General features: G+C 36.8%; 3 protein-coding genes across 3 annotated transcripts; 1 reads left to right on the top strand and 2 right to left on the bottom strand.

The window, feature by feature from the left end:
• Window positions 1-647: 647 nt before the first annotated feature.
• On the bottom strand, window positions 648-2,460 carry LOC112086107. The gene is made up of 2 exons (XM_024154881.1): window positions 865-2,460; window positions 648-761 (listed from the first exon to the last, which is right to left on the bottom strand). The coding sequence occupies exons 1-2, from the start codon at window positions 2,458-2,460 to the stop codon at window positions 648-650; spliced, it is 1,710 nt and encodes a 569-aa protein (XP_024010649.1).
• A 16,940-nt stretch (window positions 2,461-19,400) lies between these two features.
• LOC18015376 (wall-associated receptor kinase-like 10) lies at window positions 19,401-21,920 on the top strand. The gene is given in 4 exon segments (XM_024154863.1): window positions 19,401-19,834; window positions 19,956-20,086; window positions 20,206-20,340; window positions 20,497-21,920. Coding segments are annotated over 3 exon segments (1,482 nt in total). The 5' UTR covers window positions 19,401-19,834; window positions 19,956-19,998; the 3' UTR covers window positions 21,756-21,920.
• Window positions 21,921-22,890: 970 nt separating this feature from the next.
• On the bottom strand, window positions 22,891-24,052 carry LOC18015375 (protein EXORDIUM-like 1). The gene has a single exon (XM_006397363.2). The coding sequence runs from the start codon at window positions 24,001-24,003 to the stop codon at window positions 23,068-23,070; it is 936 nt and encodes a 311-aa protein (XP_006397426.1). The 5' UTR covers window positions 24,004-24,052; the 3' UTR covers window positions 22,891-23,067.
• Between the last annotated feature and the right edge of the window lie 1,442 nt (window positions 24,053-25,494).

Below are 25,494 nucleotides of genomic sequence, written 5' to 3'. Positions count from 1 at the left end.
GTAATCCCTGAGAGCTTACCACAAAGCCTAAAAACACAAGCTCATTAGTGCAAAAGTTGCACTTCTTGAGGTTCGCATAAAGACCTTCTTGACGAAGAGTCTCTAATACTTGCTCAAGGTGCCGAATATGGTCCGCAAAACACTTACTATAGATTAATATATCATCAAAATACACAACTATAAACTTACTAATGTAGGCCCTTAAGATGTGATTCATTAACCTCATAAAAGTGCTTGGCGCGTTAGTGAGGCCAAAAGGCATGACGAGCCACTCATATAGACCCTGCTTGGTCTTGAAAGCGGTTTTCCACTCGTCTCCCTGCTTCATCCTCACTTGATGGTAGCCACTGCGAAGGTCCACCTTTGAGAAGACCGTGGCCCCGTGTAGTTCATCCAACATATCATCAAGCCGAGGTATAGGGTGGCGGTATTTGATGGTTATGTTGTTTATAGCCCTACAATCCACACACATTCTCCAAGTCCCATCCTTCTTGGGTACTAGAAGAACCGGGACAGCACAGGGGCTGAGGCTCTCGCGTATATACCCCTTAGACATTAAGTCCTGAACCTGCTTCTCAAGTTCCTTGGCCTCGGTGGGATTCATGCGATATGCTGGTCTATTGGGAAGAGCAGCTCATGGCACTAGATCAATCTGGTGTTCTATTCCCCTGAGAGGTGGTAGCCCAGCTGGAATCTCCTCCGGGAACACGTCGCTGAACCTGTCTAACAGGCCTCGGGTGGTAGCTCAGACTCACCGGTTCCTGCAAGAAGGGCCTCTCGGAAGACCATTAGTAGCACAGGCATATGGTGATCTATAGCTTTAGAAACATCAGTTGAGGTGATAAATAAGTTAGTCTTACTTACCTGGGAGTCCTTTGCACACTTAAGTTGCATCTCATGGACTTGAGCCGGTGTGAGTGGAGCAAGTGTGAACTTACGTTTATCATGAGTGAAGACGTAATGGTTGGTTCGGCCATTGTGGAGAGTCTCCTTGTCAAATTGCCAAGGCCTTCCTAACAGAAGATGGCCGGCTTGCATAGGCACCACATCACACTCCACTTGATCGCTATACTTACCGATGCTAAAAGGAATGGTAACCTTCTCGGTGATCTTTAGTTCGGTCTCATCGTTAAGCCATCTGAGTCTATAGGGCCTAGGGTGCTTACTTGTCTTTAAACCTAGCTTAACAACCATAGTCTTGCTGGCTACGTTAGTACAAGAACCCCCATCGATGATTAAACTACATACCTTGTTGTGCACGGTGCACCTGGTGTGAAATATGTTTTCCCTCTGTACGGTTTCTGGTTCAACTATGGCACTGAGGGCTCTTCTGATCACTAGCATCTCACCCGAATCAGGGTATTCGATGTCAGTGTCAAGCTCGGCATCGTCCTCCTCGTCCTGTTCATCTTGAGACTCGTACTCGCCGTTTGAGGTCATGATCATAGCTCTTTGATTAGGACAGTCTCTCGCCATATGCCCTCGCCCCTGACACTTAAAACAAATGATATCTCTCGATCTAGAAGTGCTTGTAACCTTACCCGCGTCTGGCCGATTGCTTTTGAATGGATCAGCTGGCGGCTTCTGATATTTGGAGTTGGTCTCCACCGCTTTACCCTTGTCTAACGTTCTAGGCGGTTGCTGGCTCCACGTTTGGTTGTGCTTGGTGCGATTGGTGGCCGTCGTTTTGCGCTTAATGTGCTGCTCAGCCTGAATGGCTAAGTGTAGGAGCTCAGAAATATCATGGTAGGGTTGCCTCTCCACCTTTCTCGCAATACGGTCATGAAGGCCATCAAGGAATTGAGCCATGAGGTTCTCCTCGGTATCTTCTTGTTCTAGCTTGTTCCGGAGGGTCTCAAATTCCTCAAAATATTCTTCAACTGACTTGTGACCCTGCACCATCTTTCTAAATCGCTTTTGTAAGTCTCTATGGAAATAAGGTGGTACATACCTCCTTCGGAGATTGTATCTCATCGCGGCCCATGTACTGATTTGTTCGTAGCGATGCCTCCTCCTCTCAGCCACATCTCGGTCCCACCAAGACAAGGCATGGTCGGTGAGTTGAGCCGCTGCTAAGGCCACTCTCCTCTGATCGTTGTAGCCGTAGTACTCAAAAATGTATTCCATGCGTCTTTCCCATTCTAGATTAGCATCGGGATCCACCTTGCCTGCAAAAGTAGGAGCCGTTAGCTTGATATCCTTGTTTCCCTGTCTATTACCTTCGTCGTCTCTGATTCGGCCGCGGTTGACAGGGTCTCGTAGCCGTTGGTGTGCTCTTAAGTCAGGAGGGTCTTGTCTCCTTTGATTGTTGTTCACATCTCCTTCCTCTTCAGCCATGTTCTCATCTCCTTGGCCCTGTTGTGGTTGTGGTGGTGGCACTTGAATTGGCCTGACGGCCTCTCGCCTTGGTACCTCCAACCGTCCAACCCTCTCCTCCATACGGCCTAGTTGAGCGGCCATGTCTTGTCACATTGCCGCAATGGCTTGCAAGATAGTGTCTTGGGCCGGTACAGCTTGTTCCTCCATGAATCTATAACTCAACAGAAACAACACTAGATCACATGCAACTGAGGGTGTTTAAACTATTGAACTTGGCGAAACTTAATGCAATGCTCAAAACTATAGAAGACGGGGGTATATAGATATGCTTTTTTGTTTTTTTTTTTTGAATTTTGGATGCAATAACAAATGAGTTCGACTAAATAGCTAGTTGCACAACATGTTTTTATGACTTTTCTTTGGTCTTAAATGCAAAAGGTAAGCTAAGAAAACTAGATGCGAGTATGTTCTATTCTTTTTTTTTTTAACACGGTAACTACTCAACTTAAAACAAATCAAAGAGACTTAAACACAAAATGAAAAGAAGGGAACAGATCAGATAAATATCACCTGACGCAGAACCTTTCGGCTCTGATACCAAAAATGATATAAGATCGGGTGTAGTGTGAGTTGGATCCTTGTAACTGGCCTCAAGGCTCTCTCTACTCGGACACGAGATGAATGAAGTGTGGGGAAGATGGTGACTTAAACAACTGGCCTCAAGGCTCTCTTTGTTTAAGTCCAATGAACGAACTCGGGGATGATAGTAACCGGTGGATCGAAGGACGCCACAAAGCTTATGATCTAGCTTTGATAAGTCGGAAGAACACAAGGACAAGGGGCAGCCGCACAAGTCTTTGTAGCTCTAGGGTTTTGCTAAAGAAAATGCTCTCTTTACTGATAATAGGTAAAAACGTGAGCTACAAAGCTGCATATGGGACTTTATAAATAGTCCGTCAGCTGTGACCTTCTAGGGTCGACAAATCAAAAAAAAGGAAAGCTCAAAACGCAACAGACTCTGTAAAAAGTAAAGAGAACAATTCGATAACCCTAAGAACAATCTAAAAAGGAAAATTAACTAAAGGACCTAACGATAAAACCTGCAAAACAAGAAAAGGAAACTTTGTTAATGAATTCAAATTTAAAGACTCACATTGCTTTAGAGGTGGTTCGAAGACGGGTTGTCTATGTCTTGAACTTGAGAAATGACGAGCAATGTTGGGCCAAGGTAGGTCTTTAGTAGCGGCCACGTTTCCTCGTCTAAACTTGGGCTTGGTGCCTTCACGTCCACGGCATATTCTTCTTGGCTTGTAATCTTGAGTTGCTCCATTGTCTTGGTGAGTTCTTTATGTCCTTCTTGCATCATTAGAGCCTCCACAGCTTCATTGAACCCTTCCCTCATGTTTCTCGTGCCTGACCTAGTCCTTGGTGGCTCGTACATGGTAGGAATCTTCAAGTCTTGGGGTTGCTCCGAGCTAGTGTCCTCATCACCTACTCTCAAATGTCCTAATCGATTTTTGAGAATCTTATAATTAGCTTACGGTCGTATGTCTAATCGATTTCTAAGTATCTATGTAGAACTAGAATATACACTTGTATGGCTAGCCAATTGTCGTCACCATAACCAAATAATCACTCAAACTCGACCATTAGCTTTTGTCTCTAGCCATGAGTGAGATCATGCATTAACTAAACTGAATTTATTCTTTCTCACATCTTCTCAGGTAGATTTTGTCTCCTACAGCGACCATGTTCTTCTAAAGCTATGTATGGCAATCTGATACATCACTGTCGTGGCTCTAATTAAACCTAAGTTCAGAGATTAGTTCATGATTCTAACCTCATGCATTAGGTACAACTTAGAAGAGATGAGATCTAGAATATGGCTGAGAAAATAACAATCCTAATCGAATAGATTGATCCTCATCGATGCATTAAAAGAAAAGCATAATAGATAGATGCATAAACTGAAATAGATAAATAAAAAAAGATGTAACATGGGTTCAAAGGAAGAATCCCTATCTCCTTGACTTAAACCTAATAAATAAAAGTTTATGGCTCAAAAACTCATTACAGGAGCATACACCCGAAATAAGGAAAAATTGCTCAAATGACCTTCTTGGTGGAGAAAAATACGGTAATAATCTCGTTATAACAAAATTAGTTAATTCAATTTTTTTTTTTGATACAAAACATGGTGGATAACTATTTTATCCTTCCATTTTTTTGAAATTACGATCCAAACATGGCTGAATCGAACTCGAATTGAATTTTTTGGATCTAACCCGAAAATTTTAACCTAAAGCGACATAACTCCTCTATTTACCCTATTTACACTCTATTTTCTTCATTTTCGTTTTTACAGTCACATTTTCTCAAAAAGTTTAAACGAAGGGGAGAGAGTAAGTTTTGAAATTCAAACGACGAAGAGGACAACTAGGTAAAGCTAAGGGATACAAGCAGTCAATTCATCAATTTCTTAGCTGGGTAAGTCTCAATTTTGTGCCTATTACTTCTTCTTCACTGAGATTGATAATTGCATGTCGATTATATCTTTTACATGGACATAGGATGGCACGGAAAAAGCCACCAAATATTGAATTGCGAGATGAAATTATCGAAGAAGAACAAAATCATGAAGAAGTAGAACAGAATCAGGAAGAAGTATAACAAAATCAGGAAGAAGAGGAATCCGACGATGGAATTATTCAAAGAAAAATAGAAGGAGACAGAACCCGAAGGGGTTGCTGGTGGAAAGAAGGAGACAGAACCAGAAGGGGTTGCTGGTGGACAGAAGGAGACAGAAATCTGTGCTGATACTTTGGAGAAGAAACTCGAAGGCATTACTGATGGAGAGAAGGAGAAACCTAAGAGGATCAGGCGAAGGCGTGGTTGTACAATGAGTCATTAAGTTGATTTCGACACTGACTCATCTGAACAGGGTATAAAGAGGAAACGCCAAGTAGTGAAATCAAAATACAAGTTATCACCTTACACCGAGGGGAAGCAGAAGGATGTGAAGAAGGAAAAGAATGAGAAGAAGGAAAAGGAGAAGCAACCAAAGACTGGGTAATACTCGTGCGTGCACATGTTTATTTTTGTCTTATGGTGGTACTTGGATTCGTACAACTGGTATCACTATGTATAACTTTTTTAGTTATGGTGTTTTATTTTGTAAATCTGGTAATACTATTACTCAAGTTTCAGCATTTGATTTCGTAGTATTGGTAAAACTAGATATAAGAGTTATTTTTTGAAACCATTAAAACATTTAGTACAATATATTCATAAAGCTAAAAATCAAAACTAACAAGCAAATATTTAATTATGTAATCAAAATTATATTTTAAGAAAAACTAAAATTAAGACAAAGAGATAGTGGTATATTAAAGTTCTTCTTTAAAACCATTAAAAAATTTAGTACAGCATATCCATAAAGCCAAAAATCAAAACTAACAAGCAAATATTCAAATAATCAAAATTATTTTATTTTTTAAAAAATCTCTTGAGTGAAAAAATAGGATATTATATCAAAGTTCTTCTATAAAATCATTAAAAAAATTTAGTAAAATATATCCATAAAGCCAAAAAATCAAAACTAACAAGCAAATATTTAATTATGTAATCAAAAATATATTTTATGAAAAACTACAATTAAAATAAAGAGATAGTATGGTATATTAAAATTTTTCTTTAAAACCATTAAAACATTTAGTACAACATATCTATAAAACCAAAAATCAAAACTACAAGCAAATATTCAAATAATCAAAATTATTTTATTTAAAAAAAAAACTAAAGTCATGAGTGAAAAAATAGCATATTATATGAAAGTTCATCTATAAAACCATTAAAAATTTAGTACAACATATCCAAAAATCCAAAAATCTAAACTAACAAGCAAATATTTAATTTATGTAATCAAATTTTATTAGAAAAACTAAAATTAAAATCAAAATTATATTTTAGGGTTTGAGAGGGAAGAAATGGTCTGGACATCGATTTCGCGAAATGAGAAGAGAGGGAAGGTAATAAAGTGGTCCGAATAAAATAGATTGACCCAGCAAAACACATGCGCCATTTTTTAGCACATGTATGCCCCTTTTCTTTAGTGAGAGCCGCCAACATTTTTCTTAGTATTTCCGAAATATTTTAGTTACACCAATTTCCAAATAGTAGTACTTTTTGGTGTTTTCAAATTTAATTAGTATTACCTAGTCCAAAAAATTAATATCTTAGTATTACAGATGATTTTAGATAATAAGAGTATGCTTCCTAAGATTCTATGCATTAATATTAAGTAAAACTTATTTTATGTGTATTTTAGTTCATGAAGTAGCTAATATAAACAAAGTGATCATACAAGTATAAGGTGTTTTTTGTGAAAATCTTATAATAAAACCATGTTTTTTTGTGAAAGTCTTATAATAAAACCGTTATGTTATAAATTTTATTTGAGTTCGTAAAAATATTTTAAATCTATTATAACTATTTAAGGTGCTATAATTTTTGTTTTTTCGTCTGTATTTAGATTTACTTAAAATTTTATTTTTCATAATTTAACAACTTCAATCAATAATACTAATTTTACTTTATTGTGTTGGTTATACCAGTATTATCAGTTATATCGCATTAGTTAAAATATACTAGTATTACAAAGAAAAACCCAGTATTACATTATTATCTAAAAGAGATACACATAGTTATACCAAGTAGTCTACTAGTTGTCCCAAGATGCAAATTAACATAAAACAACATGAGCAAGTTAGTCGCTGCTTCCATGATCACCCAATTAAGCCTTCAAGTACACCACCTCTTTTTTTTCTTCTTCGAGGTTTTCCAACCGACGGAAATGATTTGTTATTCTTCTTCGTTTTTTTTGGTATATGGAGGAGGTATGACAGTAATAGCTTTCACATCCTCGGGAACATTCAATTCAGAAAAATGAGGTACTGGATAAATTGTCATGTGATATGCCAATGACCATTGTTCCATGAAATAATACATGGAGCATATTCAAACAAATATTCAAATAATCAAAATTATTTTATTTAAAAAAAAAAAGAAAACTAAAATTATGAGTGCAAAATAGCGTATTATATCAAAGTTTTTATATAAAACCATTAAAAATTTAGTACAACATATCCATAAAGCCAAAAATCAAAACTAACAAGCAAATATTTAATTATGTAATCAAATTATATTTTATGAAAAACTAAAATTAAGACAAAGAGATAGTATGATATATTAAATTTCTTCTTTAAAACCATTAAAACATTTAGTACAACATATCCATAAAGCCAAAAATCAAAACTAACAAGTCATATCAAGTCATAATTATCAAGTTATACCAATTGTACTAATCTAAAATTACCAAGTCATACCAGTTATATACACTTCGTTACCAGTACCAGCTCCGATTCAGTTTCAATCTCCTATAATCTCTACAAATCTTTTACATTATTATGAAAGTAAGCTTCTCTTAGACAAAGGCTCCTCTTAGACAATGATAAAAATTTTACTATGTACGTTTATGCTCCCTCATTGTCTTAATTTTAGTTTTTTCATAATATATAATTTTGATTACATAATTAAATATTTGCTTTTTAGTTTTGATTTTTGGCTTTATGGATATGTTAAATTTTTAATGGTTTTATAGAAAAACTTTGATATAATATGTTATTTTTCACTCATGACTTTAATTTTTTAAAAAATAAATAATTTTGATTATTTGAATATTTGCTTTTTAGTTTTGATTTTTGGCTTTATGGATATATTGTACTAAATGTTTTAATGGTTTTAAAGAAGAACTTTAATATACCATACTACTTTTTATGTACATGGAATAGCTGCTGCGAAGATATACATGAAGTTGTAAGGGAATGACTTGATTTACATGACTTATGCTCCAGGTATTATTTCATGGAACAATGGTCATTACAGGATAATTTATCTAGTGCCTCATTTTTCCGAATAGAATGTTCCCGAGGATGTGAAAGTTATTACTGGCATACCTCCTCCATATACCAAAAAAAAAAAGAAGAACAAATCGATTCTCGTCGGTTGGAGAACCTTGACGGAAAAAAAAGAGGTGGTGTACTTGAAGGCTTAAATGAGTGATCCTGGAAGCAGCAGCTAACTTGCTCATGTTGTTTTATGTTAATTTGCATCTTGGAACAACTAGTAGACTACTTGGTATAACTATGTGTATCTCTTTTAGATAATAATGTAATATTGCGTTTTTCTTTGTAACTAGTTGATTATCTGCACTATGTAATTTTAACTAGTTGTAACTAGTTGATCTTCTATTATTATTTGAAAAGGACACTTAAAAAAGAACCTTTATGTCATGTGTTATTAATAATTTTGCCATGCTGATGTGTCAATCTCAGAGAGTTTCTCGAGGATTTTTTGAAATTAGATTCAACTTACTAGATAAATTACACTACATGCCATTAACATTAATTTGGTTAAAGATTAGTTTATATCAAATATATATTTAATACTCAAACATTTAATTTGTAAAGATATTTTCTGTCTTTCTATTTTTTATCAACATATTTTATAAAAATTTAATACATAATATTACTTATGTTACTAAACATTATTTTCTAATCTCATCTTTCTTTAATTTTAATTTTGTTAAAAAAAATCATATTATTTATTTAATAATAATAAATCTAATTTTTTCATTCATATTATAATTCACATTTTTTATATCAAAGCAAAGTATCTTAGTCTGATGTTAGACCGGTTAGATAAAACATATTAATCTAGTTTAGTATATTTAATGCTCAAACATTTAATTTGTAAAGATATTTTCTCTCTTTCTATTTCTTATCAACATATTTTATAAAAATTTAATACATAATATTACTTATGTTACTAAAAATTATTTTCTAATCTCATCTTTCTTTAATTTTAATTTTGTTAAAAAATAATCATATTATTTATTTAATAATAATAAAATCTAATTTTTTCATTCATATTATAATTCACATTTTTTATATTAAAGCAAAGTATCTTAGTCTGATGTTAGACCGGTTAGATAAAACATATTAATCTAATTTAGTATATTTAATGTGTAATTTTATTCATATAAAAAATACTACTAAAGTTAATTATAAAATCAATAATTATCTAGCATTTATGCAATTGTATTATAAAATAAATACAACTTTGATCATTATTTATAATTGCATAATCATCATATATATTTGCAATTATAAATATCAGCTAACATTTTTATAGCTGTATTTATATATATTATATTTGCATATTCGAATAAAAAAATTATAGTTAATATTTACTCCGCACATGGTGCGGATAATCAACTAAATTAAAAATTATATTTGCATTTCGCGAATTCTATGTCTCCAGACCATTCCTTCCCTCTCAAACCCTAAAATATAACTTTGATTTTAATTTAGTTTTTCTTAAAATATTATTCTGATTACATAATTAAATATTTGCTCGTTAGTTTTGATTTTTTGGCTTTATGGATATGTTGTACTAAATTGTTTAATGATTGTATAGAAGAACTTTGATATAATATGCTATTTTTTCACTCATGACTTTATTTTAAAAAAAATAATAATAATTTTGATTATTTGAATATTTGCTTGTTATTTTTGATTTTTGGCTTTATGGATATGTTGTACTAAATCTTTTAATGGTTTTAAAGAAGAACTTTAATATACCTTTTGTCTTAATTTTAGTTTTTCATAAAATATAATTTTGATTACATAATTAAATATTTGTTTGTTAGTTTTGATTTCTGGCTTTGTGGATATGTTGTACTAAATTTTTTTTAATGATTTTATAGAAGAACTTTAATATGATATCCTATTTTTTCACTCATGACTTTAGATTTTTTTTAAAATAAAATAATTTTGCTTATTTGAATATTTGCTTGTTAGTTTTGATTTTTGGCTTTATGGATATGTTATACTAAATGTTTTAATGGTTTTTAAAGAAGAACTTTAATATACTATACTATCTCTTTGTCTTAATTTTAGTTTTTCTTAAAATATAATTTTGATTACATAATTAAATATTTGCTTACTAGTTTTAATTTTTGACTTGATGAATATGTTGTACTAAATGTTTTAATGGTTTTAAAGAAAAACTCTTATATCTAGTATTTCCAGTACTACGAAATCAAATGATGAAACTTGATTAATAGTATTACCAGTTTTACGAAATAAAACACCAAAACATAAAAAGTTATACATAATGATACCAGTTGTACGAATCCAAGTATTACCATAAGACAAAAACAAACAAGAGCACATATAGGTATTACCCAGTCTTTGGTTTCTTCTTCTTCTTTTCCTTCTTCTCCTTCTTCACATTCTTCTGTTTCCCCTCGGATACTTTAACCCTTCTAGAAATTTTGTCACTGCTTCCCAAACATAGCACCTCGTACCGATCCTGATTTTGTTCTACATCTTCCTGATTCTGTTCTATGTCTTCATGATTATGTTCTTCTTCGATAAATTTCATCTCGCAATTCAACATTTGGTCGCTTTGTCCGAGCCATCATGTGTCCATGCAAAAGAAATAATCGACATGCAATTATCAATCTTAATTGACACTTACCCAGCGAAGAAATTGATGAATCGACTGCTTGTATATCTTAGCTTTACCTAGTTGTCCTCTTCGTCGTTTGAATTTTGAAACTTACTCTTTCCCCTTCGTTTGAAATTTTTGAGAAAATGTGACTGTAAAATCGGGTGTAAATAGGATAAATAGATAAGTTATGTCGTTTAGGGGAAGCATCATGACGTTTTAGGTTAAGATTCTCAGGTTAGATCCAAAAAATTCAATTTGGGTTCGATTCAGCACGATTCACTGCTGGTTGGATCGTGATTTCTAAGAGATGGAAGGATAAAATAGTTATCCACCATGTTTTTGTATTAAATAAAAATGAATAAAATAATCTCTTTATAACGAGGTTATTACCGCATTTTCCTCAACCATGAAGGTCATTCGAGCAATTTTCCCAAGTCTTCTAGGTCGTCCTTTAAGCTTTCTTTGAATAGAATTGCAAATGGGTTTGTAGTTGGGCCTCAGTGCCGAGATAGGTTGTGCCGCGGGTGAGACTCCTCCAGGATTGGTGGAGTGAAGGTCCACCGCGGGTAAGAGGCGTGAGGCGCGGCTAAACAGGTGAGCGGCGTGAGGTGCAGCCAAACAGGTGTTTGCCGCGGGTCAGCTGAATGTCGGGTTGGTTGATGGGACATCTTGATCTTCTTGTATCTTTGATTAAACCGTTTGATTGTCCTCAAGTAAATTACAATGGAAATTTAGCTGGATCCTCTTGAACGTCTCAAAATTTATGTTGGATCAGACGGTGAAAAAGATTTCATTTAAGACTGAATTTTTGACGGTTTGACGCTGAACTAAAAATGTGTTTTTTCCTATTTGCAATGTTTTCCCAAAAATTCTTTGAAATAGCATAAAATTTTTTTAATGAAAATGGGTAAAAATACGGTGTTATCACTCTCAGGAAAAAGCTTGATGACAAATCTGAGAAATGCATATTTCTTGGATATTGTTCACAATTTAAAGGATATAGATTGTATAGTCCTGTGAGTTGAAAGATTGTTGAAAGCAGAAATACTACCTTTCATGCGGAAGCTGTTTGTAGTTGGCGTGATGGTGAGCTTGTGGAAATTTCTATGAACACCAGTGATGTGCAGAAAATAAATCAAATTCCAGCTATTACAGAAGCTAATACACCAACAAATTCATTCCCTAGTTCACCTAATTCAAGCACTGGTAATGGGTCAAGTAGTAGTGAAGATGGAAGTTCAAGCTCAACTCCACCTCAAAAGTTCAGATTCCTGCAAGAAATTTATGAAGTCCAGCATGCACTTTTCACTTCTGATCCAGGAACATTCCTTGAGACAGTAGAGAAAGAAAAATGGTGCAAAGTAATGGATGAAGAGATAACATCCATAGAGGAGAATCAAACTTGGCAGCTAATTGAGCTTCCTGAATAACACTCAATTGGTGTGAAGTGGGTGTTTAAAACTAAGTATCACGCAGATGGCAGCATTTCAAAGTATAAGACAAGAAGAAATATAAGTCATAAGTCACAGATAATTAATAGAGGCTTTAGAGGGAAATAGCAAAATAGGATTTCAACGTACCCATCGTTAACAAAATTCCATGCAACCTAAAATTTCTTTCTTGCTTCTATATGTGCGGTTTAAGGGGATATTGGGAGGTTGACTTATGATAAATTTTAAAGTTTAATAAGATTATATTGTTAGTGGCTTGTGGAATTTGCCATATTCCATTATTTTTTTGTGGATTATTTATAAATCCATTGTTATTAGTTTGATAATTTTAAAATCTAAGTAAAATTTTTTGTTATTAAAAAAGTTTGAATTTTAGTAATTATATTGTTCTGTTAATATTTAGTGTTAATGAAATATGGATTCTCAACAATTTAACACATAAAACATTATTTTCAAAATATTATATATACTCCTTGGATACCATTATAATTAAAAGTATATATATGAATTGTTTGTTTGTTTTTTTTTTTTGAACATTAGATTGTTTAGAAAGATTAAAAAAAACTTTACAATCCAACAAAACTCTATGAAAATTTTACAAATCTCTTGACTTTGAAAATCAATAAAACTCTATAATTTGTTATCATTATGGATTGTATAGTCAATTATGATGATATGAGTTGTATTTTGTAGCTATGAAAATTGACATGCATAGAGAACAAAAATTCAAAAAAGAAAATCTTGAATAGTTCACCGAAGGTGTTAGTTAGGCTAAATCTTCATTTCCTGGCCCACTTTAGGTTTCTCTTTTGCTAGGTAGGCATCGAAGTTGTAGTATTCAATATTTGGCATGTCTTCAAAGGCTTTGAACAATTGAACGTACTTTTTTTTCCTGTCTCTTTCTCATGAATATATGGACGAATATATTTCAAAAGATGGAGGGTATGAGATGCTTTCAGTAAGCCTACAAAAACAAAATCCAAAGACGAAGACTCAAGAGTCAAGAAAAAAAGATAGTAATGACTAAAAATTGAGCACAGAAGTAATTATAACTCTCAGCTACTTTTCTTTTCCAAAGACGAAGACTCAAGAGTCAAGCAAAAAAGATAGTAAAGGTTGAGCAAAGAAGCAAATATGAGGTGTGAATTATTACTCTTAGCAACTTGTCTTATCCTAAGACGAAGACTCAAGACCTATTGCTAGGTCCAAGTAAACGGATGCATTTCTCTTCTATCTATTCCTTATAAAACCCGTCTGGTTTGAGCAAAGAAAAATATCAAGGAAAGAAGAATTATTTTCTTGAGCAGATCATAAACATGAGCTCTTATAATAATCGTTGTTCCCTTTTGATTCACTTTTCTCTCTTACTTTTCTTAATCTTTTATTCTTCTGGTCTCACTGATGCCCGTTGTGTTAGGCAATGTGGAGAAATCCATATCCCGTATCCATTTGGAATCGGAGTGGATTGTTATCTCGAGAAATGGTTTGAAATCGAATGTATTAATCGGAAAGGGAAGTGAAGGAATATTGTCCCACATCGAAAGTTGGGATGAGACGACATTAATATATAAAGGGACTTGGGCCAATCCATTTATTGCCAATTGGTTTTGAGTTAGAAGCACAGGAAACTTAACATGGTATCAGAGCTCATATTCACTCCAAACACACGCAGCTCCATTCTCTACCTAAATACTCGATCCGACCTAAAAAAAAGTGTCGTGATCATTCTACTATCTCGGCCCGATCCAAAGATTCGTCCGGCCAATCTAACCTAAAACTAATCCTAAATTAGAATTCTGTCAAGAAGCCTAATATTGGTATGAAGGTTTCTTGTATTATGTTCAGATCAATCGATCAGCATATATACACAAAGATATGACCTAGCTTCCCACAGAAATAGGAAGATTACAATATAAGAGATACACCTGAATATATGCAAATAGATACGAGAATATTTCCAAGTAGATATATAGAATATATCCCAATACCCCCCCCCCCTCTCAAGTTGGAGCGTGAAGATCAAAAACGCCCAACTTGGATAAGAAATCTTCAAACTGGTGACGACCAAGCGCCTTAGTGAATATATCAGCAAGCTGCGAGTGTGTGCTAACATGACGAGTGACTATAGTTCCGCGAACAATCTCATCTCGTATGAAATGACAATCATTCTCTACATGTTTAGTACGTTCATGAAAGAGTGGGTTGGCAGCCAACTGCAGAGCAGACTTACTATCACAATGCAGAGGAATCGGAGCCGTAAAAGTGATACCAAAAGACTCAAGAAGATTACGAATCCAAAGAAGCTCTTGAACGGTCATAGATAACGCACGATATTCGGCCTCCGTACTAGAGCGAGAGACAACTTTCTGCTTCTGTGTCTTCCAAGATATAGGAGAGCCTCCCAGAGTGATGTACCAACCCGTAAGTGACCTCCGAGTAAGAGGACAACCTGACCAATCAGAATCACACCAAGCCTCAATCTTGAGATCCACATGAGCACGCAGAAGAATACCCTGACCCGGATAACCCTTGAGATACCGCACGACACGAAGAGCAGCTTCCCAATGAGCTTGCTTCGGTTTTTGCATAAACTGAGCGAGCAAGTGAACAGAATAAGCCAAATCAGGTCGTGTGACCGCCAAATAGATAAGTCGACCAACTAGTCGATGATATTTATGAATGTCTTTCAAATCAGGTCCAGCATCGACGGCCAACTGATGATTCTGTTCAATTGGAAACGCGACAAGCTTAGCAGCAAGAAGACCAGCATCACTAATAATGTCAAGTGCATACTTACGCTGGCAGATGTAAATGCCAGTCGGATTATGCGCAAGTTCCAAGCCAAGAAAGTATTTCGAAATACCAAGATCCTTCATATGGAAACACTTATTGACATAGTCTTTAAAGGATGCAAGCAGTGACAGGGAACTTCCAGAAAGAATTAGATCATCGACATAAACAAGCACCTGTAAATGATCTGATCCCTTGTCCAGGTTAAACAGAGAGTAGTCGGGAATGGATTGAACAAACCCGTAGTCACGTAAAGCAGACGCAAGCTTCTCGAACCAACAGCGAGGAGCCTGTTTGAGACCGTAGAGGGACTTACGCAAGCGACAAACCTTATTCTGATCAGCACCACGAAAACCCGGATGAGGACGCATGTAAACCTCCTCTGTTAAGTCGCCATGTAAGAAAGCGTTATGGACATCCATCTGATGTACTTCCCAGTTCCGAGACGCAGCAATTTGAAGAAACGTACGAACCGTGGTCATCTTTGTGACAGGTGCAAAAGTTTCTTCATAGTCATCTCCTTCAATCTGATTGTTGCCAAGAACCACCAAACGAGCTTTGTAGCGTTCAATGGAACCATCAGAACGAAACTTGACTTTAAAAACCCATTTACTGCCAATCGCATGTTTCCCTGGAGGAAGATCTTCAACAGTCCATGTTTGATTTTCCTCAAGAGAATCATACTCATCTTTAATAGCAAAACGCCAATGTTCATCCAAAACAGCCTCCTTGAAAGATTTCGGCTCTGTTACAGAGGAAATCGCAGCAAGAAAGTGACAGTAACTTTCTGAGAATATGGAAGAGTCGACGTAGAACTCTAGTGCATAAGGAGCCGTAGGGAAGGAAGACGCATCTGGAGAAACCGTTTGGAGAACGAAGTCTTGAAGCTTCTTCGGTAATTGTCGCACATGGCAACCGCGACCGAGCTCTTCAACAGCAGGTTCTGTACTTGGAGCTGTAACAGAATCAGCGACAGGATCAGGAGTAACAGAGTCAGCAGGAGTAACAGAGTCGATCGAAACAGAGTCAAGAGAAACAGAGTCTGGAGAAGCCGAATCAGAGAGAGACAGTGAGAGCTCGACACTCGGAGAGACATCAACAACAGGGTCTGTGGCTGTATCAACTGCGAGAGGAGTAGGATCCGAATCTGCAAGAGATTCAGATTGTGAAGCTGGGGACTCATCAGTAGACGACACGGGAGTGTCATTAAACGGCACAGGAGCCAGAGGAGAGTGCGAATCATCAACAGTAGACGACAAATCAGAAGGTGCAGAGATCAGCGGCGCATGTTCTGTGACAGGAGAAGACTCCGATGCAAATGGGAAGTCTGATTCGCAAAACACCACATCTCGAGAAGAGAAAATCTTGCCTGTCTCTGGATTGAAGACACGTCATCCTTTCTTGCAATAAGGATAGCCAACAAAAACTCCTCTAATACTTCGAGTAGCGAACTTATCTGCCTTATGGTTTTGGTTGTGAGCGTAGCATAAACACCCAAAAATACAAAGATGAGTAAGAGTAGGTGGGCGATTGTAGAAACGTTCAAATGGCGTAAGGTTGTCAAGCAGAGGGGTAGGATTTCGATTAATCAGATAAGTTGTTGTCATGATGCATTCGCCCCAAAACTCAAGTGGAAGTGAAGCCTGAAATCGCAAAGCCCGAGCAACGTTAAGAATGTGACAGTGCTTGCGTTCGACACGTCCATTTTTCTGAGGTGTGCTGACACAAGATGTTTCATGATGAATACTTTTTTCTTGAAATAATGCCGTTAGGCAAAGAAATTCGGTACCATTGTCGCTACGAATGGTCTTAACCTGTGTTGCAAATTGTCGCTCCACAAGGGCAATAAAGTTCTTAAGTGTACGAGAAACATCGACTTTAGTCGAAAGAAGATATAGCCAGACACTCAGAAAGTATCGAGAACCACAATGAGTCATAGTTCGATAAGGGCCCCATAAATCGCAATGAACTAGCTCAAAAGGAGCTGTTGTCTTATTAAAACTTGTAGGAAAAGAACAACGAGTCTGTTTGGTATACAAGTGTCACACGCTTTGTTCAGCAAAGCACTAATAGGAGAAAAATCTGAAATATGTAACAAATCTAAAACACCAGAAGAGGGATGTCCTAATCGGTGATGCCATACTTCTCTCAAAACGCGATCCGTATGCTGCACTGCTCCAGCGAACTCCAGCCATCTAAGAAAGTAAAGACCCGACTGCTGCTCAGCCACTCCAATCAGCATCTTGGTAATGCGGTCCTGGATCAAACAAATCTGATCAGTGATTTGAAACAGACAATCGCGCTGGCGCGTAAACTGAGAAACAGAAACCAGATGACACTGTAAACCATCGACAAAGAGCACATCCGTAAGTGTAAGTGTAGAACTTAGAACAACAGTTCCCTGTTGCATAGCAAAGGTGACTCTGCCATCAGGCAGTTTCAGAGGCAAAGGTGTAACCTCTCTGATGTCGGAGAGGAAATGAAGAGATCTTGTCATATGATTTGTAGCACCAGAATCAATAATCAAAGAGCCTAAAAAAACATACCACTCAAAGATGTAGATGTCGGCTGCTTGCGTTCATTCAGGAGAGTAACAAGAGTTCGCCACTGCTCATCATTGAGCCCACTCAAACCAACGCGATCGGAAGCTTGAACAGCATGAGAGGCTGACTGCGGCGAAGACAGAACCTGAGTCGCATGAACACTAGCAGAGGCAGCAGAGGTATAAGATGGTGCTGCAGTTCCTGTAGAAGACGTGGTCTTTCCTCTTGGACGATCTCCCCACCAATCCGGATAACCAAGAGTACGAAAACAGTTGGCAGCAAGATGACTTTTGCGACCACAGCTGGTGCAGAGAAGTTTCATTCGTTCTTCACGGGACATAGCTGCACCACGCGGAGGCACAGAGGGAGACGACCCAGAATTGGAGCGAATCGCATGAGCTGCAATTTCTGGTCTATCATCGAGGACTCGTGATGTGTGTTTCGAGTCTTCGTCTTGCAGAAGAGCACTGTATGCTTCATCCACGAAAGGTAATGGTGTGCGCGAGAGAAGATTAGATTCCACGGATCCATAAAGGGATTCATCCAAGCCCTTGAGAAACTCGTGAAGCTTGTCTTCTTCTTGCTCACATTCCAAATCGGCACCAGTAGAGCAACTGCAGATTTTAGGTTTGCGGTACTCCGATAATGCAGTCCAAAGCTGCATCAATTTGCCGTAGTAAGTCTCAATAGACAAGCCATGTTGTCTACATGTAGCAAGTTCGGCTTTAATGCGTTGAACACGTTGACTGTTGTTAACGCTGTAGCGCCATCGAATATGTTCCCAGTAATCACGCGCAACCTCCAAGTGTGAGAGATTTGAGCGTACAGTATCTGTAATCGTCGATTTGATCCAGGAGAGAACCAAAGCGTTGTTGGTCCACCAGTCTTCCAAGTCCTTCGAATCTGAAGCTGGCTGTGGAATCGAACCATCAACAAACCCAAACTTCTTCCTTGCCTTGAGGGCCATACGCAGGTTAGCAGACCATTCATTGTAATTTGGCCCTTTGAGCAGAGGTTGAGAAATCACAGAACCCGGATTGTCACTCGACGAGAGGTTGTATGGTGAGATCGTGCGGCACTGGACCTCAACAGCAGATGGTGAAGCAGCTGTTGATTTGACCGCCGACGACTCGGTAAACTCACCCTGTTTGTCTTTGTCTCCCATTGAATTGAATCAGAAAGAACAGAGCAAACAAAGTGATGATATAAAGAGAGAAAAAACGAAAAAATGAGCAATTTTTGTGAATTAGAGCTCTGATACCATGTCAAGAAGCCTAATATTGGTATGAAGGTTTCTTGTATTATGTTCAGATCAATCGATCAGCATATATACACAGAGATATGACCTAGCTTCCCACAGAAATAGGAAGATTACAATATAAAAGATACACCCGAATATATGCAAATAGATACGAGAATATTTTCAAGTAGATATATAGAATATATCCCAATAAATTCTTTTGAGATGAATGGTTAGAAGAACCATCATCTCGAGGGGACGTGTGAAGGAATATTGTCTCACATCGAAAGTTGGGATGAGACGACACTAATATATAAAGGGACTTGGGCCAATCCATTCATTGCCAATTAGTTTTGAGTTGGAAGCCCAGGAAACTTAACAAGAAGTTTGTCCCTTTTCTTTCAGTAATTGCTTAGGAAGTTGTGAGTATCGAGGCATATGGGTCACTTCGCATAAAAAACCCAATAACTTCAAAAGGATGCTCAAACGACGGAGAAGAAAAGCATGAATCACTTTTGGATTTGAGGGGTACCCCTTTTACCGTTGGAGACGGTAATACTTTAATAGTGGCTGGTTGCAACAACACGGCATGGTTGACGAATGTGGAGCCAAGCTTGGTGGGTTGCAGGTTGAGTTGTGGTACAAAGAACCTCACGGCTTCAGAAGTTTATTTAAATGGAATCAATTGTACTAGACCCGGGGGTTACGATGCAAGCACAATTGTGGATGAAGGAATTTGCACGGCAAGCATACCCTATACTAAGCCTCAGGGTTGCGATGCAAGCACATTTGAGGATAAAGAAATTTGCACGGCAATAGCCTATGGGTTTCAACAGGTCGTCGGTGTCAAAATAGACGATAACAACACGACGACAGGGTGCAAAGTTGCTTTCTTAACAGCCCATTCATACTCTTCGGTAAGTAAACATAGCCTGCGAGAGCATTATGCTGCACAATATTCTACAGTTGAGCTAGGATGGTTCATTCCTGCGACAAATATGTCGTTCATAAACTCTTTGGGATGCAAGAATGTAACAGAATCTAAAGAAGAGACAAAATTTGATCCAACAATAAGTTGTGCATGCGATTACAATGTTCATTTAACTATGAAAGATGCGGGTGCACTCAAGGTTACGGAGGAAACCCATACAAACAATTCGGATGCAAAGGTTAGTGATTGCTTCTGAAGTTCTTGGTTCTATTTTTTTTTTATATACAAGACAGTCATGGTCAAGGTAAAATTGCAAGAACATCAATTGATTATATATGTATTTTTTGTTTTATCCAGATATTAATGAATGCCAAGAAGCAAAAACTCTCGTGGAAAGAACTTGTACTGCAGTGGGGGGCACTTGTGTCAATTTGCAGGGATCTTATGACTGTGTGTACACTACAGGCCCTAAACGTTCAGTAATTGCTATAGGTAAGTCGTGGGCATATTTTTATTCCAAATTTACTTGCATCTATCAAAAGCTTTTGTTTATTGTGACTATCATCAACATTTATGTTTTCCATTTACCCAAGGAATACTAGAAAAAAAATAGATTTTGCAAATCATTTATATTTTGTGGATTTGCAGGGATTGGTATAGGTTTTGGCTTGATCTTTATTGGTGGAATACACTGGTTATACAAGTTTATTAAAAAGCAAAGAAGGTTAAACCAAAAGAAGAAGTTCTTCAAACGTAATGGTGGTATATTGCTGCAACAACAATTAACTTCAAAGGAAGGCAAAGTCGATAAGACAAGAGTGTTTAGCTCGAGAGAGTTGGAGAAAGCCACTAAAAACTTTAGTTTAAACTGAATACTTGTCCAGGGTGGTCAAGGTACTGTGTACAAGAGAATGCTTGTCGATGGTAGCATTGTAGCATTGAAGAAGTCTAAAGTTGTAGACGAAGACAAGCTAGACGAGTTCATCAATGAAATTGTCATTCTCTCTCAGATCAACCACAGGAACATTGTGAAACTCTTGGGTTGTTGCCTTGAGACAGATGTTCCTGTTCTGGTCTACGAGTTTGTTCCTAATGGTAATCTTTTCGAACATCTTTATAATGAGTCTGATGATTACACGATGGTTACTTGGGACGTGCGTCTCCGCATTGCTACAGATATTTCAGGGACTCTTGCATACTTGCCCTCGGCTGCATCATCTCCAATCTATCACAGAGACATCAAGTCTACAAACATAATGTTGGATGAGAAATATCAAGCCAAAATTTCTGATTTTGGCACTTCGAGAACAGTAACAGTTGATCATACCCACCTGACAACAGTTGTTTCAGGTACGGTAGGATATACAGATCCAGAGTATTTCCAGTCTAGCCAATTCACTGAAAAAAGTGATGTCCATAGCTTCGGAGTGGTGCTCGCCGAGCTCATCACGGGAGAAAGGTCAATTTCTTTCTTGCGGACTCAAGAAAACAGGACACTGTCAACTTATTTCATTCTTGCAATGAAAGAGAACAAACTCTTTGACATTATTGATGCACGGATCAGAGATGGCTGCAAGCTGAATCAAGTTACTGCAGCGGCAAAGATTGCAAGGAGGTGTCTAAATTTGAAAGGAAAAAAACGTCCAACCATGAGAGAAGTGTCAATGGAATTAGAAAGGATTCGATCTCTTCTTGAAGATACGCAGCCACACGAGTATGTTGGTGGAAACGAAGAAGAAATAGAGGAAGAGGTCAATACAAGAAACGAGTACGTTGTGGAAGTTAATGCAAGGGTAGAATCATGGAACAATATTGCTGTTACCGCTCCAGCTTCTCAATACAACTTCGTTGCATCGTCTTCGTCATGTTCAGATGTTGAACCATTGTTTCCTCTTCAGACACGGTAGAACTTCAACATCAATGATAACCATCATCACATGTTTTTTTTTCCTAGGTTTGAATTTCAGCGTTTCTTAATGTATGACCCTTTCTATTTATATCTCCAAGGGTGTAATAATGAACATCTTTTGTATAAACTTTATACTATATACAGAATTTTGATCACCTTCGCATAAAGGGGGAGATTCCTACCTTCTAATAAAAGCCATTCAGGCAGGCCACAACAACGATTTAAAAACCAATCCAAAGTCGCCTTGAGTTACTAAAGTGATCATCTCTGGTTTCATTTTCTCTTTGCATGCTTTTCTATCTTCTCCCGCAAGCGCATAGAACCAAATTTGGCTGTTATCTACCTTGAAGGTCAGTCTGATAAGCTCCATAAAGTCTATTCTAGGAAGGTGGAGTCCAAAAACAGAGTTTGTTCAGGCGATGGTACCTAGTAATTAGTTTGCAAGTATTGAATATGTTCCTCAACTGAGTTTGTGGATCATTTCATGACTCGTAGTGCCCTCGCAAATGGAGAAAGTCACATTTTAAAAAATAAGAGAACACTTCTTAAAATTAATAAGATTCATTTTCATATACATAGAAGTGTCCATTAGCCTCATCAGTGTTTTTCATTAACAAACTCTTTGAATTCGTCTGATTATGGATCTTCCTTAGATTCGTCTAAGATGTCGTAAACTTCTATATTAAATCGATCAGAGTGTATAACATCATGTGTTGATTCCATTGGGATGGAGACTTCTCCAATTCTTGTTGCATCGCTACATCATCCACTAAACCGACTATACAGCCTCTTGGATTCATTTTGATAACCCTATAACCACATATGATCATGCTTTTGCCCAACTCGAGGATAAAGAAGAAAGGTCATTTCTACATGCTTACGATGTTTAGAATACTTGCATTGGCATCAACTTTTTCTAAATTGTTTGCTCATACTCCTAAACACCATCGCAATCAGACGGTCACTTTTTCATTTAAAACTTGGTCCAAACTTAAAACCGCTAGTTTTCCCATCACAAGTTGCTACAAAATGTGTCCTTACATTTCCTTTGCAAATTTGCGATGGACTGCAAGAAGCTTTGCTCTCCTCACTAATTCTTCGCAAATATGTTGTAATATTCGACTAAAAAGAAATTTAAGAAAGCAATTGATATCATCAATAGCTATATATCACGTTACAATTTAAAAAGAATAATATCTAAGTAAACAAAAGAATTATATGAATCAGAAGAATATTAAGAAACAAAAGGGATTATTTGAATCTAGTGTATACTAAACTGAGCTTTTTAAACGTATCACCAACTTGAGTGTTCAAAGCAGAGTGGAGCAAGCAGATGTTTCCAAATCAAACAGAGCAGGAAGCAAATACTTCCTCCCATTTGCTCCCTTCGCATTATAACTCCCACGGCTCATTGCATCCACAAGCAACTCACCAGCATAACCAGGATACGAACCTTTACCATAAACTCCACTACAAGCCGAACCAGCCTCAAGCGGCGCCGTTTTAGGCCCTTGGTAAAACCCATCTCCGAAAGGGTTAGTTGCTGTCCCAGCTAACAAACTCGCCAAGTTGATCACCATCCCATCTAAACCCACGTCGTTGTTAGGCGCCACAAGTGGTGGGCTTTGCGGCCCGTAAACCGGCGCGTGGAATGGCCATGCGCATTGTCCCGGACACTGAGTCTCTGAGTTCTCGACCGAGATGTACGCAAATTTTGATATTTTCTTGCCCGAACCTGACCCGTGCGACCCGCATCGGTTCATGCAAAAGCCTTGGACCATTACATCAGCAGCGGTCAACACAACGTTGACAGCATAGCTTTGACGGCCTTTTGCGGCTAAGGCTTTGATGTTTCTCTCTGTTAATGATTTTCCCATTGAGTAACTTTCGTCGAGGATCTGTTCTCCGAGGGAGAGAGCGAGGTGTCCACGTGTCGTCGTCTTGTGGTAATACTTCTCCACCGTCTTCCACCATGTGGCGACTGAAGGGTTTTGGGCCGTGGCTGATCTCCGGGAAGATGACGAGAGGGAGGTGACGAAGTCGGTTACGATGGCACGCTGCGACGGCTTGAACTTCCCGTACCAGATTAGGTTGATGGAGACGTCTCCGGTGAGAAGCGCTCCTTTGTGGTACTGAAACGACATGTAATCCTGCGTTTTGTCCGTCTTTGCGTCTAGACACACAAACGCAACGACGAATAACAAGAACAAGACTCCAAGATTGTGACCCAAGATAAAAGATGCCATTTTTAAATATGTAGAAGTAGCAAAACAAAGAGACGAAGAAAGCTTTGAAGTGATGTGTGTTCTGAGTTTGATGTGTTTGAGTTTGTGTGTGTTTTATATATATAGGGGAAGAAGAGAGGGGTAAAAATGAAAACTTCAAAAGAGACCAAAACCTAACAAAGATTTGGTTGACAGTTATGCAAAGAGCGCGTTTAGAGATTACAGTAAGAAAACAGCTAAGTGTTTTTGGGAAACAGAACTAAAGACAAAATGAAAGTCGTGAGAAGAAAGTTAGCAAGGTTCGGTTGGACTAGTATTTGAATATTATTAAATGCAAAATATATATTATCATATATCTTGTTGTGGTATCTAAACTTAGACTACAGCTGGAGAAAGTGTAGAGTTTTTTTTATTTTTTTCCCACTGAGAGAAAGTGTAGAGTTTATGCGGCGAAGAGCGGGATTTAATAATAAAGTTAGTAAAGGAAAAATGGCTTCTACAGTGTTAAGAGTTTCTCTATGTGTTTAATAAAACAATTAGAGTAATTTATTCTATTTCTAGTGGTTTGTATTAGTGTAATTACCATCCGAATTTAAATCGCTAAAAATTACTAAACATAATATAAAAATACTTAACTATTAAGATTGAGTAATAGCAATAGATACTAATAGATAATAGCAAAATTAAAAAACAGCTTTTAACAATTTTTTTAACAAGGATTAAGTAATGGATTTTACTATATTTTCCTTTTGTTCTTTAAACTACAAATTACTCATTTATTCTCTATCTCTCATCTTTCACCCACAAACACTTTTTCAGCTGCTCTTTCTCTCTCTCTCTTTCTTATCTTTCTCGTTTTCACTTTTTTTTTTCTTTTTAAATTTTGCATCGCTTGATCTTCGAGAAGAAGATAATGAAGCAGAAGAATAGCCACACTCGGGTTCTTTAACCATTATAATCAGTCGCCATCTAATATTGTCTTCAATTAGATTATCTCATAGAAGATGGTGAATGTGAAAATGGAGGTTAGTGATAATTCTATGATGATGATGTTGATGGGAACAGTGGTGAGAGTATTGTTAGCATGTTAACGTACAATGTTAGCAAGTAACTACATAAATATGTTAATACGTATTATATATTATCGTTAGCAAGTAACTACAAAAAAATGATGGATTCACCGAGGACCAAAGAACAAGTATTATATATTATCGTTAGCAAGTTAACATACTATGTTAATACGTTCTATGAATCATATATTATCGTTAGCAAGCTAACATACTATGTTAACACATTACATGTATTATATATTATTGTTAGCCGCTAATAAATATCAGGTAACATGTTAACAAGTATCAAATATTATTGTTAACTTTGTTAGCACGTTAACAAATATCAGATATTATTGTTAGTATGTTAACATATATTGTTAGCAATGTTAATATATATCGTTAGCAAGTAACTACATAAATTTATTCTAATATGATAGCTGGGTTAACACGATAATTGCGT

Source organism: Eutrema salsugineum, unplaced genomic scaffold (assembly GCF_000478725.1).
Source record: "Eutrema salsugineum unplaced genomic scaffold, Eutsalg1_0 scaffold_23, whole genome shotgun sequence".
In the NCBI taxonomy this organism is placed as follows: Eukaryota; Viridiplantae; Streptophyta; class Magnoliopsida; order Brassicales; family Brassicaceae; genus Eutrema; species Eutrema salsugineum.
Note: the sequence above shows the minus strand (reverse complement) of the source record. Positions and strands in the feature narration are given on the sequence as shown.